The sequence below is a fragment of the Giraffa tippelskirchi genome, chromosome 11 (genome assembly GCF_054371585.1).
Source record: "Giraffa tippelskirchi isolate mGirTip1 chromosome 11, T2T-mGirTip1v1.2.pri, whole genome shotgun sequence".
Lineage (NCBI taxonomy): Eukaryota > Metazoa > Chordata > Mammalia > Artiodactyla > Giraffidae > Giraffa > Giraffa tippelskirchi.
The window spans coordinates 117,460,322-117,477,145 of NC_137285.1; the positions used below are offsets into that span (position 1 = coordinate 117,460,322).

General features: G+C 40.1%; 1 protein-coding gene across 12 annotated transcripts in view; it reads right to left on the reverse strand.

Moving 5' to 3' along the window:
* ZNF143 (zinc finger protein 143) overlaps positions 1–13,164 on the reverse strand; it is a 56,464-nt gene extending 43,300 nt beyond the window's left edge. For 3 of the 12 annotated variants that reach the window (XM_081540697.1, XM_081540696.1, XM_081540700.1), the window contains exon 1: positions 12,195–12,260. In XM_081540697.1, the coding sequence (XP_081396823.1) occupies positions 12,195–12,236 (42 nt within the window). In that variant the 5' untranslated portion in view covers positions 12,237–12,260. Of the gene's footprint in view, positions 1–1,959; positions 2,068–10,726; positions 12,261–12,462 lie in introns of those variants that run through there. The other 9 variants (XM_081540705.1, XM_081540699.1, XM_081540702.1 and 6 more) reach the window with 6 other exon arrangements.
* Between the last annotated feature and the right edge of the window lie 3,660 nt (positions 13,165–16,824).

Genomic DNA, 16,824 nt, shown 5'->3' on the forward strand with positions numbered 1-16,824 from the left:
ACCATTACCTCCCTGATCCAAGCCACTACCATCTCTTACTCTGAGATGTTACTGCAACAGCATCGTAATCGGTCTCCCTGCTTCTTCTGTGACCTCCTTCACAGTCCCCTATCAACACAGTAGTCAGACTGCCCTTTTTGAAGGGAAAAGTTAGATCTTGTCTCTCTTCTCAAAACTCTTTGATGATTTCTCATCAGAGTAAAGCCAAAAGTCCTTATGCTTGCCTGTGAGGCCAATGATCTTGCCCCCATTTTCTACTGCTCTACATCTCATTCATTCCATTTCAGCCACATTGGTGCCCTTGATTTCCCTCTAACATGGTGGATGCTCTGCTGCCTCAGGACCTTTACATTTGATGTTCCTTCTGCTTGAAACATTCTTCCTGGTGGTTTCATTTTCCTTATAAATTCATTAATATACAAAGTGCTTCTTCATTTAAGCATGGTCATTTGTGCTGCATTTTATGACATCTCCTACCTTGGAATGAGGAAGTTTCTTAGTAGAGCAACATAAAAATAGCAGGCTATTCTGTAACTTTGTAGTTTGCTGATTCAGTTACACTGCTTTGATCAACCTTTGTGGAAAACTGTCTTTAAATCTCTTCAGTTTCATTTAAATATTGATACACCCAGGGAGTAAGCATGTTCCATGGATGCAATGTAATTCAGTTAAGCACAGAGTAGTTAGAACGTGCTAAAAAATGAGGTAGTTTTCATAGGCTGTACATAATGCTAAAGGGTAAAATGGAGGGACAGAGTTTATACTACCAATTTTAAAGAAGTAGGATATTCTAGTGGGTTGGTGAAATGTTGAAACTTGAAAGATTTACCAAGTTCCAGGAACATTCAGAAACGAAAGATTTACAACAGACTGGCAAGAAGTTGAGATGAGGCCTGGAGAAGTAAAACTAAAATATGTGTGAGAAAAAGCTGTGAGAACAGAGCCAAGAATTTAGAGATGGACACCTAGGTCTAGTCATCAGAAAGGTCAATGTTGGTGATGATCTGTTCTTAACTGAACCACTGATATGAAAAAGAACCTAGAAAAAAAATCTCTCTCAAACCTCAACAATGCGGTACTAACAGTAGGGCTTGATAAGGGCATTCCTGCATAGTTCAGCATGCCCTGGCCTGCCTGCACGGAGTCTAAGGAGTCTGAGGAAGTAAGTAGCAGGAGAGAGATTCTGATATATTCAAACTCCACCTCTGACTGTGACCTAGATTGTACTTTATTTCCCTCAAGATAAACACTATATGTTAATATTTTATTATCCAAATTGTTCATCTTGTCATAGGTAAGGGAAGCAAAACATTGTGAGACAATTATAAAAATTACATAGAGCAGTCCTGACATACAGCTGCAACAAAATAGATCCTTTGTACTTTTGTACATGGAATAGGACACTACACATGGATAGTAAAAACATATACCTCTAGTCAGAAATAACTTTGTATAGGTCTCATATTTACAAAGTATTTTTCAGATCTAAAAACTTATTTCATGGAATAGTCCCAAAGGGACATAAAAGTTCTTGGGCTCTTCCAGCCTCTTCTGAATCCCCAAACCTGTCCAGAAAACTCGTATTTCTTTGTTTCCTCATGGCAACTATTTAAATATTTTCCATTTGTCTCAAACCTCCACCCCGTATTCTGCTATCCCCCTACTCTGTCTCCTTCAGGACTTCAATTAATCAGACCTCAATTTCACAGAAAATAAGTCATCAGAGGAATTCTCTGCCAATAAACCTCTCTTCACTGCATTTCTGCATGTTTCTTCCTTCTCTCCTACCGTATTACTTTCCTACAAGGTAAGACCAATTCTTCAACCTGTACTCTCCATTTCATTTGTCTTTCCTCCACAGGGATTTCACGGACCTCTTCTGTAAACAATTTCCCTCTCTCCCCCAGTTTCTTCCCATCAATAACTTAAAAAACACAAACACAAAACAAAACAACTCACCTCTGACTCAGCTACTTGTATCTCTTTCCTATCACAGCTAGATTTCCTTAATAGTTGTTACTAAGAATGCTTCCTGATTTCCCACTGCCATCCATCTGATTTCTGTCCCTAAGAACGGAAACTCTCTGGTTGGTCACTGATCTCCATTTTAACATGAAGTTCAATGGCCATTCCTAGGCATGAATGAGAAATGAAAATATTCATTCATCCACAAAGAAACTTATACAAGAATGTCCATAGCAGCTTTATTCATAATAGTTCCAAGCTGGAATGAACTCAAATGTCCAACAATAAAAGGATTAAAAAAAAGTTTTGATAAATTCATACAAAAGATTATTACCTAGCAATAAAGAGAAACAAACTATATACACATACATAACAGTATATAACAATAACAGTGATGAATCTTAAAATTATTATGCTGAGGGGTAAGACAGATACAGAGCAATACATATTATTCCATTAAGATAACTTCTAAGAACACCAAAATTAATCTACAGTGTTAGAATAAAATGTGATTGCAAGGTTAGGGGACTGATTGGAAAGGGGAACAAGGGAATTTTCTGTGGTGATGGGACATGTTCTATTATCTTCTTTTGAGTGAAGATCATCTGGATGTATACAATCACCAAAACTCTTCAAATTGAACATAGATGATTATATCCAAAATTTTCAAAAAGTTTTTTTAAATGACCAGACATTATAATATTGATAGTCAAACTTAAAAAAAAATATGTGATGGATACTTTTCTGTCTTTGATACCATTGACCTTTATCTCTTTCTTAGAATATTCTCTTGCCTTGGCATCTATGACATCTACATGCTCCTGGTTTCCTCCAACTTCCTAGCCAATCCTTTCCCATTTCTCCAATGGGTTCCTAAATGTTGAGAACCTGCGAGTTTGCATCCTCCTTTGTTTTTTCATTTTATGCACTCTTCCTCTTGGAATATCATATCCATTCCCATGGTTTCAAAGATCTCTAGAACTCACAAGCTTTTTAAAACTATCAAGTCTTTCCTCTTAATGGCTCCTAATCTATTTATCTAGCTGCTTATTGGCCTTGATGACATTCATGGCCCACAGCTACCTCCATCTCAAAACAGCTTGCCATAAAATTCTACTTTTGTATTTTCTACCTCAATGATAAATGCAATCACCTACCCAGTAGTCAAATTCCCCTTAATCTCCAATTGATAACCAAAAATGATCACTTTACCTCCTAAATATCTGTCAAATGCATTCACTTCTCTTACTAGGCAGTCTTAATTCAGGTGACCATCACCACTTGGGTCATTACATCAGCCTCCTGAAATCCACTTTTACCCTCCTCCAACCTGATCTCCACAGCACAGTCCAAGTGCTTTCAAATCCAATCAGAGGATATCTCTGTCATAAAAAAATTCAAAACTTTCCCACTTACCCATAAAGTCCAAATACCATGATTGGGGTTCTACTAACTTCTCCAATACAATCATCCTGGTTTGCCCAACACTGACAAGCTTCCCAGGTCATGGAACTTTCATTTCTGTTTTATTTCTCTGGGGGGAATTTGTTTTAAAATTGGGATAGTTTCAAGACAGTGGAGTAGAAGGTGTGTGCTCATCTGTCCTGCGAGAGCACCAAAACTGCAACCAGCTGTTGAACAACCATGAACAGGACAACGCTGGAACCCACCAAAAAGATACCCCACATCCAAAGACAAAGAAGCCACAGTGATATGGTAAGAGGGGCACAATCATGATAAAATCAAATCCCATACCCACCAGGCGGGTGATCCACAGACTGGAGAACTGTAATACCAAAGAAGTTCTCGCACTGTTGTGAAGGCTCTGAACCCCACATTAGGTTTCCCAGCCTGGGGATCCAACAAAGGGACTGGAAATCTCCAGGGAATCTGGCCTTGAGGGCCAGCAGGATTTGATTATAGGCCTTCCAGAGGACTGAGAGAAACAGAGACTCCAAGCTTGGAGGGCACAAACAAAATTTTGCGTGCACCAAGACCCAGAGGAGAGGAGCAGTGACCACACAGGAGACAACCAAAACTACCTGCTAGTGTTAGAGGGCCTCCTGTGGAAGCGTGCATCGGCCAGGACCAGGAGCACTGGAAGGTCCCCCTTGGCATAAGCCTCTTGGAGTTCACCATTAAGTCTACCATAGAGCCTACAGACCCCAGGGCTGGATCACCTCAGGCCAAACAACTAGCAGGGAGAGAGTGCAACCCCACCCATCAGCAGATAATTGGATTAAAGCTTTACTGAGCAAGGCCCTGCCCACCAGAGCAAGACCCAGTTTTTCCCATTGATCAAGAAGCTGCCATAAACCTCTTAGCCTCATCCATCAGAGGGCAGAGAGAAGAAACAAGAAGCAGCACAGACTCACAGCAGCTATAATAAAAACCATTATTACAGAAAGTTAATCACAATGCAAAAGCAGAAAGTTATGTCCCAGATGAAGGGACAAGATAAAATCCCAGAAGAGCAACTAAATGAAGTGGTAACAAGCACCTTCTAGAAAAAGAATTCAGAATAATGATAGTGAAGATGATCCAGGACATTGGGAAAAGAATGGAGGCAAAGACTGAGAAGATGCAAGAAATGTTTACCAAAGATCTAGAAGAACTAAAGAATAAACAAACAGAGATGAATAATACACTAGAAGGAATCAATAGCAGAATAACTGAGGCAGAAGAACGGGTAAATGAACTGGAGGACAGAACAGTGGACATCACTGTCACAGAACAGAATATAGAAAAAAGAATGAAAATAAATGAAGACAGCCTAAGAGACCTCTGGGACAACATTAAACACACCAACATTCAATGTACCAACATTTGCATTACAGGGGTCCCAGAAGGAGAAGAAACAGAGAAAGGACCTGAGAAAATATTTGAAGAGCTAGCTGAAAACTTTCCGAACATGGGAAAGGAAATAGTCAACCAAGTCCAGGAAGCACAGAATATCCCAGGAGAGATAAACCCAAGGAGGAACACACAGAGACGCACAGTAATCGAACTGATAAAAATTAACAACCGAGATAAAATATTAAAAACAACAAAGGATAAACAACAAATAACATACAAGGGAACTCCCATCAGGCTATCAGCTGATTTCTCAACAGAAACTCTACTAGCCAGAAGGGAATGGCATGATATATTTAAAGTGATGAAAGGGAAGAACCTACAACCAAGAATACTCTACCCAGCAAGACTCTCCTTCACATTTGATAGAGAAATCAAAAGTTTCCAGACAAGCAAAAGTTAAGAGAATTCAGCAGCACCAAACCAGCTATCCAAAAAACGCTAAAGGAACTTCTCTAGGCAGGAAACACAAATGAAGAAGAAGATCTACAGAAAATAAACCCCAAACTATTAAGAAAATGGTAACAGGATCATAATATAACCTTAAATGTAAATGGATTAAATGCACCAGCCAAAAAACATAGACTTGCTGGATGGATGAAAACATGTGCATATATGCACTTCCACTTACCATAGTACCAAAACTAGGATCTAACAGAAAAATCTGTAATCACTTTTTCAAATCCAGATACATAACAGAATTACCTTGAAATTTTTTGAAAAATACAAATGCTCAAGTATTGTTTTTACCTCCACAGCTTCATGTTTCTAATGAGCAGTCATGTTTAAAAACTGGACTACATGAACTTTTACTTTTATCTAGTTTGCTTCATTTTTTATATATCATATTCAGTGTTCCCATTTCATTTAGTTTACATTCTCCATCTCCTTTTTTCTTGATGTTCTTTCTCAAGTCTTTATCAAGTGTAGTAGAAAAGCTTTTGTATACATATATATAAATATGTATACTTTATATATGTATTTTAAAAGGTATGCATTTTTGCCTAGTTAAAAAAATTATGACATTTTTATTCCACTTGTTTGACTTATGAATAGAATACTAGATTTCTAATTAAAAAATAGATATGCAACAAAGGTTTACTGTATAGCATAGGGAACCATAGTCAATATGTAATACCCTATGATGGAAAATAATTTCAAAAATAATATATGTATATTTGTATAACTGAATCACCTTGCCGTGCACCTGAAACACTGTAAGTCAACTACACTTCAATAAAAAAATATATATATATTAAAGAATAAATAATAAAAAAGAAAAAAAAACTGGAATAGTCTTGGGCAAGGGCTTCTCTGGTAACTCAGACGGTCAAGAATCTGCCTGCAATGCAGTAGACTCAGGTTCCATCCTGGGGTTATTAGGAAGATCCCCCGGAGAAGGGAATGGCTACCCACTCCAGTATTCTTGCCTAGAGACTTTCAAGGACAAAGGAGCCTGCGAGCTACAGTCCATGGGGTCGCAAGAATAAGACACAACTGAGAGACTAACACTTTCAAAGGCAAAACAACTTGGAAAGTATTTTAGACATAACAAAAGACTGAGCATTGAATAAATGTGTAAATGCTGTTGGAAGCCAGAGCTCTCATTAAGGAAGAAGGGAAATGCAAATATGGAATAAGGGAAGAAAAGAAAGAGCTCTGTGGGATGAGCTGGAATTGGAGGTACTGGTGTGAACTCAATCTCTAAAATGTGCTTATGTGTGTATACACAGGCATATCCTACTTTGTTCTCAGTTTGCTCCTTCCTAAGGAGGTAACTATTTTTCTCCATGGTTCTTAACACAGTAAAACCATCCACAGACTGGAATGACTGAACAACTAACACTTTTACTTTCAGCAAATCAAGACAAGTTGGTCACTCTATCCTCCAGTCTTATTCTACCACAATCTCACATTCTACATTCCAGCAACACTGATTAAAATTATAGTAGTTAATGATACTAGTATCATTTAATAATAATATTGATATTAATAATTTAAAATTTTATTAATGATAACTTACCCTTCCAAAATACTATATGCCAGGCATTACTACTAATTCATTTAATCTTTCTAGTAATCCTATGAATTAAGTATCATTTTATCACAATTTCGCAGGTGAAGAAAGTGAAACTCAGGTTAAATGATGTCCTTAACTTCACAACATAAGTGGTAAAATCACCCTCTAACCATTTGGCTCAACAACTTTTACGTGAGCCACTCAGGCCCAAGGTGTTTCTTGCATCTGGGCTCTGAACACTGCCATTCATTCCCTCTAGAATACCGTTCCTTCTCTCTTTGCTGCTGCTGCTGCTAAGTCGCTTCAGTCATGTTCGATGCTGTGCAACCCCATAGAAGGAAGCCCATCAGGCTCCGCTGTCCCTGGGATTCTCCGGGCAACAACACTGGAGTGGGTTGCCATTTCCTTCTCCAATGCATGAAAGTGAAAAGTGAAAGGGAAGTCGCTCAGTTGTGTACGACTCTTAGTGACCCCATGGACTGCAGCCTACCAAGCTCCTCCGTCCATGGGATTTTACAGGCAAGAGTACTGGAGTGGGTTGCCATTGCCTTCTCTGTCTTCTCTCTTTACTTGGCTAAATTCTTCAGATTCCACCAGAAAGTTTTATCTCAACTCCCCAAACTGGGTCTGAATGCTTTACCTGTATTTCCCAAGACACTCTGTCCATACCCTTATAACACTGACCACAGTATACTTTAATTACCTGTTTTTCTCCCGAGTAGAAGAAGTGTATTTATAGCATGTGCATGCGTGCTCAGTCGCTTCAGTCATGTTTGACTCTTTGTGACCCTATGGACTGTAGCCTGCCAGGCTTCTCTGTCTATGGGATTCTCCAGGCAAGAATACTGGAGTGGGTTGCCACGCCTTCCTCCAGGGGATCTTCCCGACCTACAGACGGTACCTGGGTTTTCTGCACTGCAGGCAAATTCTTTACCGCTGAGCCACCAGAGAAGCCCATATTTACAGCAACCAGCTACTAAAACATACAGTAATATCTAAGGAGGACTCCCCTCTTGATAGATTAGAAAGTATGGGTTATACCTAGGAAGGAATAGTTACAAGACATGGTATATAGCTTAAGAGGAAGGACTCCTGAGCCAGCCTGCTTCAAACTCTCATTGACCACACATTATCTGTGACCTTGGGCAAATTACTTAAGCACACTGTGCCACAGTTTCTCTATCTGTAAAAGGCAGGTACTTCACAGAGGTACCGCAAATAAAAATCGCTTGTAACAGCAAATGGCATTACATGTATGTTTGCTATTAATGAGCTTCCCTGGTGGCTCAGCGAGTAAAGAATCCACTTGAAACGTGGGAGACCTGGGTTCGATCCCTGGGCATGGTAAAGCACTCCAGTATTCTTGCTTGGAGAATCCCCATTGACAGAGGAGCCTGGCGGGTTACAATCCATGGGGGTCCCAAAGAGTTGGACATGACTGAGTGACTAAGCTGCTTATCAGTAGTTTAAAGCTAAATGAGAAGCTAAATGTCTCTGTCTTAGTCACTCGTTTCACCTACTACATGCAGGATCTTAGTTCCCTGACCAGGGACTGAACTCAGGCTCCCAGGCAGTGAAAGAATTGAGTCCTAACCACTGGACTTTTTAGGGAATTTCTGTCAAGTGGTATTGCCAGAGGAGGAAAAAAACAAAAAAAGTTTCAGAGATGTGTTATTCAAGAGAAACTTTCCTCTTGTTCATAATTTTCCTTTTTGAAAATACCTCTACTGAGATACAATTCACATACCATAAAATTTATCCATTTAAGGTGTACAAGTCAATGACTTCAGTATATTTAGAGTGTACAAGCATTACCACAACCTGAATTCAGAATATTTTTATCACCAGCAAAAGAAAAGCCTATCTCCCCCTTCCCAAACCCAGTGGTAACCACAAATCTACTTTCTATTTCTACAGATTTGCTTATTCTGGACACTTCACATAAATGGAATCACAGTATATGGTCTTTCATGACTATCGTCTTTCACTTAAACTAAATGTTTTCAAGGTTCCTCCATTAAAATTTTTTTAAAGCTAAAAATAAAAAAATTTCAATTTATAAAAATACTGAATCACTGTTATACACCGTAAACAAGTAAAATGTAATCAACTATACTTCAATTTACAAAAAGAGAAAAAAATTTCCTTATCCTTATGAAAGCTTTTTTCCCTCAAAAAGAAAACAAAATTAATTTCTGAAGATGATTTTAAATAATTGACTTTAAAAAATATATATTTACTTATTTATTTTGGCAGAGCTGCCACATGTGGAATCTTGTTCCCTGAACCAAGAACTGAACTCGGGCCCCCTGGCAGTGAAAGTATCAAGTCCTAATCACTGGACCACTGGGAAATTTCCATAAAGTGGTATTTTTTTTTATATGTATTTATTTGGCTGCACCAAGTCTTAGTTGCAGCACACAGGTTCTTTAGTGGCAGTGTGCAAACTCTTAATTGCAGCATGTGGGATCTAGTTCCCTGACCAGGGATCAAACCCAGGTCCCCTGCATTGAGAATGTGGAGTCTTAGCCACTGGACCACCGGGGAACTCCCATAAAGTGGTATTTTAAGTACAAAAATAATGTAGTTTGGAGTTAAATGCCTGTGTCTACACATTAATGGATAAGTTATTTCCACAGAGTAAGAGTTCCCACGGTGGCACGGTTTTAAAATAGGATTAAATTTATGGGAAACTATGAAGAAAGGTGTATCTCTGTTTCCAACTTTTTATTTCTATGAAGAGGGAGGGAGATGTTCAGTATAGATCCATCTTAAAAATAAAATCATTTTGATAGTACAAATACACTGTCTTACAAAAGCTACCCCTTAAAATGCAAATTAAGCACAGCAATCAGCAATGACACAAACAACTCAACTCTTTAAATAATCACTATGTCCTGAAATAAAGCCAAGTGCAAAAAGATTAAGAGTTGGGTAAAATCTCAAATTAAAAATAAAAACAAGGGCTGCCCTAGTGGTACAGAGGCTGACTCTGAGTTCCCAATGCAGGGGCCCTGGGTTTGATCCCTGATGGGAAAACTAGATCCCACATGCTGCAACTAAGGCCCAGGGCAGCCAAGGAAATAATTTAACACATATATAAAAACAGAAACTATATAAGAACTTCAAAATTAAGTTATGATAAGAACATCAGGACTCAGAAAGTTCTCACGTAATCATAAACTGTAACTACATTATAAATATTTAATAACAACTAAACTAACAGTAGAGGGGACTTCCTGGTGGTCCACTGGCTAAGGGTCCACACCCACAATGATGGGGGCCCTGGTTAGATCCCTGGTCAGAGAAATCAATTCCACATGTTCATGGTGTAACTAAAAGATTCCACATGCCACAACTAAGACCCAGAGGAGCCAAATGAATAAAAAAAACAACAAACAAATTTTTAAAAAGCCAGCTAACCTAACAGTTATTCTTCAATCCAGGCATGATTCCCCAGTCCAGCTAGATCATGAATAACATGATGAATCTTTACTTCACAGCAATATTCCAACTTGCAGCAAAGGGCAATGGCCATTTTGTAAATCATATATCTGATAATGGACCTTTATACAAGAAACTCTTTGAACTCAATAATAGATAATCTAATTTTAAAATGGGAGAAAGATCCAAATAGATATTTCTAAAAAGAAAATATATAAATGACCAATAAGCACATGAAAAAACGCTCAACACCATTAGCCACTGGAAAATGCAAGTCAGAAATTAAATGCCCACACAAAAACTTATGTGATTGTTTATAGCAGCATTATGCATAATAGACAAGATAAAAGCAACCTGAAAGTCCACAACAGATGAACGGATAAATAAAAGCTGTTATGTCCATACAATGAAATATTTAGCAATAAAAAGAAATGAAGTACTCACACATGCTCTAACATGAATAAACCTTGCAAACATGCTAAGTGAAAGAAGCCAGTCACAAGAGCCCACATACTGTGTGATTCCATTTTTATGAAACACTGGGAACAGACAAACTTGTAGGCTAGTGGTTGGGAAAAAGAGATGTGTTATGGGGAAATCGGGAGAAACTTAGTGGGTACCGAGTTTCTTGGGGGGTGATGAACGTGTTTTAGAATTTTGGTAATGGTTGCACAACTCCGTGAAAACATTAAACCTACATAATCACATACTTTAACGGGGTGAATTGTAAAGGTCTGTATACTCTATCAATAAAGCTGTTATTTTTTAAAACTAAAAGGTGGCTATGGAAAAATTAGGCAAAGTATTTGTACACTAAATAATTTCCAAAGTAATCAAAATACACTTGGGTAAAATTCGTTACTATCTTACCGAAACTTTCGGATTTCATTACCTAGTCTCTTACTAAACACTTAATAACGAACTGAAACTATGCCATCAGCAAGGGAAAATATTAAATATTGCACGGATTTTTGTCAACTACAGCACTGGACGCTTACAGCTTCTAGTAAGATTCAGGACAAAGGAGACAACCTCGAAGTTACAATTTTTCACATCTCCACTAGATTATACCAGCTGACTACAGACACACTTCCAAAAGCTTAAATTGATCTTAAACTTATAATCAGTCTGGCAATCATTTTATCACTTTTTACTTAATTTCTTTAACGAGTAAACAATGTTAAAAAGAGCAAAAGGGGAGAGAATATTGATGGACGTTCCACAATAAATGTTACAAAGTAACGAAAGGATTCGTTCACTCTTTTTACCAAAATCGAGAAAACAGAACTATAAATCAGTAATTTCCAATATTCGATATTAGGCTCAACGACCCCAATTTTTTTTTCCCCAAGTGAGGGAAACAAGAAATGTGTGCATGGTCTGAGGAGGAGGATATACTGGGGGCGATCCGCAGGCGGGATCCCGATCGGGCCCTCGGCCAGTTCTGCCGCCGGCGCCCCAGCCGGGGCCTGGGCAGATCAGGGCCCAGCGTCCCAGCCCGAGGAGCTTCTCCGCGGCGGCGCCTGGGGACTCGCTCCGCGCGGAGGTCAGGCCGAGAAGCGCCGCCAGGCTCCCGAGGGCTCCACCCTCCCCTCTTTCACTCCCTCCCCTCGGCGGTCCCCTGAGGGGAACAGGCGGGGCGCTACGCGACGAGACTAGGGGGAGGGGGGTGGTTTGCGTCCTCAGAGAGAAAAGCTCCGCCGCCCCAGAGTGGCGGCCGCGGGTTATTAATAAACTCCGCTTCTGCCCAGACGCAACTACCGCGGCCGGCCGTAGGATCGGCAAGGCCTGAGGTGGAGGCTGAGCAGCAGGAGCCAGAGTCCGGGCTCAAGCGGGCCCGCGCCGCCGCGCTGAGGGCGGCGGCCGGGCGGAGAATAATGCACACTGGGTAAAAACACATTTATATACGAACCTCCGAGAAAATTTTCCAACAATTCCTTCGTCCGACCACCATGCACCAGGACAGGAAACAGCCGCCCGGCCCCCAAGCCCCGCAACCCGCATAGTAGCTCTGAGGCCCGCCCCCAGCCTCCATTGGGCTGTCATTACGTCACTCACTGGACGCTTCCTGCTTGCCATTGGCTCAAATTTAGGCGACGTGAAAGAAGACGGCCTTATCCACGCCCCGTTACCTGACGTCAGCCTCGCCTGGCCTTACAGCCAGCGGCTGAGTGGCTTACCCAAAGTGCGGAACCAAAGTTCCTGCTTCTGACTGGTTGACAGAACAGCTCATCCCAGCGCGACAACGCCTCGCTGACAAGTGAATTATGCCTATTCTGGGGCCCCCGCAGGAGGCGCCATTTTGTAGCGAGGGAGGGAGGCTGGTCCTTGTGACTAGCCGGGAGGGAGAAGAGTTGACAGGCGCCATTTTCCCCACAGGGGCTAGGAGGTGGCCTTGGCTCTCCCGGTGGGCTTGCTGGAGTGCGTTCTGGAGATCGGTTGCGCTTTGCCTAGCAATTGCTGAGTGTTGCCCCGTCGGTAGGGTGGGGTGAGACGGGATGCGACGGCTCACAGTTCCCTGGGGGCTCTTGGTGCCAGCTGAGGCCTTTGCTCGTGGATGGAGGTTCTGGTTTTTGAGAGCTGCCGTATCCTTGTCACTGGCTGCCAAGACTACCTTTGCTTTTCCAGTCGTCGGGGTATCATCATTGGTAGGAGGATGAACCTCCTGCTTCAGCGGAAGCTCAGGCGAAGCTCGACAACGAGGCGGTGGTCTTGGACTCTGCTGGGAGACATTGCGGATGCTTTGCGCTTTATGTTGTTTAAGTTCAGATTTTGAAGTCGTCTCTAATGGTGTCGCTAACTTCTTTTTTACTTTCCCTCTTGTGTGTGTCGCGAATTAAAGTCAAAAAAGGTGGGGAGAGCACTGCGTGGATCTCCTGTACCTATTAAGATTGGATACAAGTTAGTTGTGAAGTTTAGGTAATGTTTCTCGTAGCTCTTAACCCAAACTTTTTTAAGCTATTGGAAATACACGTCTCATTTGAGGAGTATTCAGTATGTATTCATGTGCTTTGGCAACGAAGCTGAATAAAGATGAGATAAAGTGTGTTAAATCGGGCGTTCCAAGTGTAGATTTGAGTTACTTAAGAATGAAGAGGATGGTGCCGCTGTAACTGGAGACTTGTGTGATGCTTACAAAAATTGGAGAAAGCTGGATAATCTTTTACTTAGTGTCTTTCAGGTGATTATGGACTGGCCTCAGGATAATTTAGTGTAAATTTATTTACACTTGAGTCTAGTTTGAGATTTTAGTGTTACCTTGTTTTTGGGAGGGAGTGACGGGCAGACTGACCCTAACCAAGGTATAGCTGCCTAATTGGTGCCCAAACGCCATTGGAAGGAAGAGACTTTTGAGTGTCGTTTGAATACATGATGTTTAGAAGTTTAAAGTAGTTACCATCTTTTATTCCCTTATAAGAATAAAACATGGGACACGTAGATTGGATTAAGTTGCTTGAAACTGGAGGAATTGGCTCATTCCAGTCTTGTTCCCAATGGATAGACTCCTTTTTTCACAGAGGAGAGGTTTCAGATAACAAACAAGCGTTCTAATTTATACTTTCTGTAGCTTCCAGATGTTACATCTATATTTTGTAATCAGAAATGTTATTAAAAGAATCAAAATATTTTTATGGAATTTAGTCATTTATTACTAAGTCACTAACCTTTAGTCTGTTAAAACATTGTAATACAGAATCTCAAAAGGAAGTTAAAAATCACCCTGTAATTGTGGATCTTGGTTACACGACATCTTTCTATCCTTGGGACCTACTAAGTGGTTGTAAACATTGAATGATAATGGTGAATAGGATGCTATAATTCTACTTTAATTTGCAAAGATACACTAATGATACTGTCACAGATAATAGAACTTTGTGTTACAATGTTTACCACTGACTACAGAACGGAGTTCGAATGCTGTAATATTTAGGGCCATCCATAATCCAGATTTTCCCTAAATCACCTCCTATTCTTCATCTCTTATTACATCTTAACAAATTAATGGCTTGAAAACATTTAACTGCCAATCATTGTTAGTTCAGGCTTTTCCACAAAGCTGAACCTTTTCACCAGTTTTCTAAACAGGCTAGCTAACTTCTAGCTTCCTTCAAAAACTGTTACTATTGTTTTTAAAAACATTTAACTCAGAATTTTCTGGAAAATTGGTTGATTTGGGCATATTTTTGCACACTGATATACTTTAATAAAGTATTATATGTATAGAAAAAACATGGAAGGAATGCCCTGGCAGTCCAGTGGTTAGGACTCCATGCTTTCATTGCTGAGGGCTAGGTGGGGAAACTAAGATCCCACAAGGCTGCTGGTTGGGCAAAAAAAATTAATGCATTCAGCTCTTAAAAGTAACTATGTCTAGGAGAAGGTGACTTTGAGTTACTAAATTATTTCTGTAATAGCTTTATTAATACATCTTTGCCCTAAATTTGTAGATTTTTTAAAACAATGAAAAAATCTACAATCTTTTTTTTCCCCCAAACACTGAGGGCTTCCCTGGTGGCTCAGCTGGTAGAGAATCCTCTTGCAATGCGGGAGACCTGGGTTCCATCCCTGGGTTGGAAGGATCCCCTGGAGAAGGGAATGGCTAACCAGTTTTCTGGTATTCTCCAGCATTCTGGCCTGGAAAATTCCATGGACTGGATAGACCATGGGGTAGCAAGGAGTCTGACACAACTGAGCGACTTTGATTTTCAAACACTGAAGAATTTTTAATTTTTCTTTTTTTCTTAAAATACTGAAGAATTTAAAAACAAGCTAGTCATTTGCTCTCCATTGGAAGCTGTGGCTGTTAGATGTGTCACTTGTCTTGGAAACTCTTGCCCCATGTTTGGTTTATTTTAATGGCAAGCTAAGAGAAAATAAACTCTATTTACAAAATTTTATCAATTAAAGCCCTTGAAGATTCCAGGTGTCCAACCAGTCCATCCTAAAGGAAACCAGTCCTGAATATTCATTGGAAGGACTGATACTCAAGCTGAAACTCCAGTACTTTGGCCACCTGATGTGAAGAACTGACTCACTGGAAAAGACCCTGATGCCCGGAAAGACTGAAGGCAGAAGAACGGAACGATAGAGGATGAGATGGATGGATGGCATCACCAACTCAATGGACATGAGTTTGAACAGGCTCCAGGAGTTGGTGATGGACAGGGAAACCTGGTGTCCATGGGGTTGCATAAGTTGGACATGACTGAGTGACTGAACTGAACTGAATGACTAGAGATGTTAAGCATTTCCTAAATTACTGGCCATTTATTTCTTTGGAGAAGGGTCTAATTGGATTCTTTACCGTTCTTAAATTGGGGTTTTCTTGTTGAGTTCTGAATATACTCAAGATTAGCAGATATTTTTCCCATCCTCTTGAGTCTTTTCACTTTTCCAAAGTAACCTTTGAAGCACAAAGTTTTGATGAAATCTACATCAATTTTATTCCTTTGGTCAGTAGAAGGTATCTATCCTTGGGAATTCCCTGGTGGTCAGTGGTTAGGACTCTGCTTTTAACTGCCAAGGGCATGTGTTCAATCCCTGATTGGGGAACTAAAATCCCAGAAGCCAGAAGTTACAGCAAAAAAAGAGAAGAAAAAAAAAAAAGTTTATCTATTCTTACTAGGCAGTGGCTCAGTGGTAAAGAAACCTGCCAACCAAGCAGCAGACTTCAATCCCTGTGTTGGGAAGATCCCCTGAAGAAAATGACAGCCCACTGCACTGCAGTATGCTTGCCTGGGAAATCCTATTGATTGAGGAGCCTGACAGGTTACAGTCCATGGGGTGGCAAGAGTCGAACACAATTTAGTGACTAAACACTGTAAATGTAATTTTCTTAATTTCACTGCTGCTGTATAGAAATACAACTGATTTTTGTATATTAATGTTATGCCTTGCAAATTTTAAGCTCTTTGTGTGTGGATTCTTCAGGGTTTTCTGTGACATCAGTCATCTGAGAATACATTTTACTTCTTCCTTTCCCACTGGATGTCTTACTTCTTCCTGCCTAACTGCCCTGGCTAAACCCTTACTGAAAGATTGAAGGCAAAAGGAGAGGATGAAATGGTTAGATAGCATCACTGACTCAATGGACATGAATTTGAGCAAACTTGGGGAGAAAGTGGAGGACAGAGGAGCCTAGTGTTCTGCAGATCATGGGGTCAGAGTTGGACACAGTAGCAACTGAACGACAACAATGAACAAAACCCTATGTACAATGCTAAATAGAAGTGGCAACAGGAGGCATTTTTGATCTTAGGAAGGGTTTTTACTCTTGCATTATTAAGTCCATTAGTTTTAGCCTTTCTTTCAGATTGAGGAAATTCCTTTTTGAGTTTATTAAAAGGATGTTAAAAGGAACTTTTAAAAAAGACTGGTAGGAAGCACTTAAATATAGGATTCAGACACCAAGTATAATTGACAAATTTCTATCTATCACCGGTGCTTTTTAAAAAAACTAGAGGGGGAATTACCTCTCAAAAAGTTACTTAAAAGATATTCCTCTCATAATTACAAAATTCTGGATTTCTAGCTGTATATAT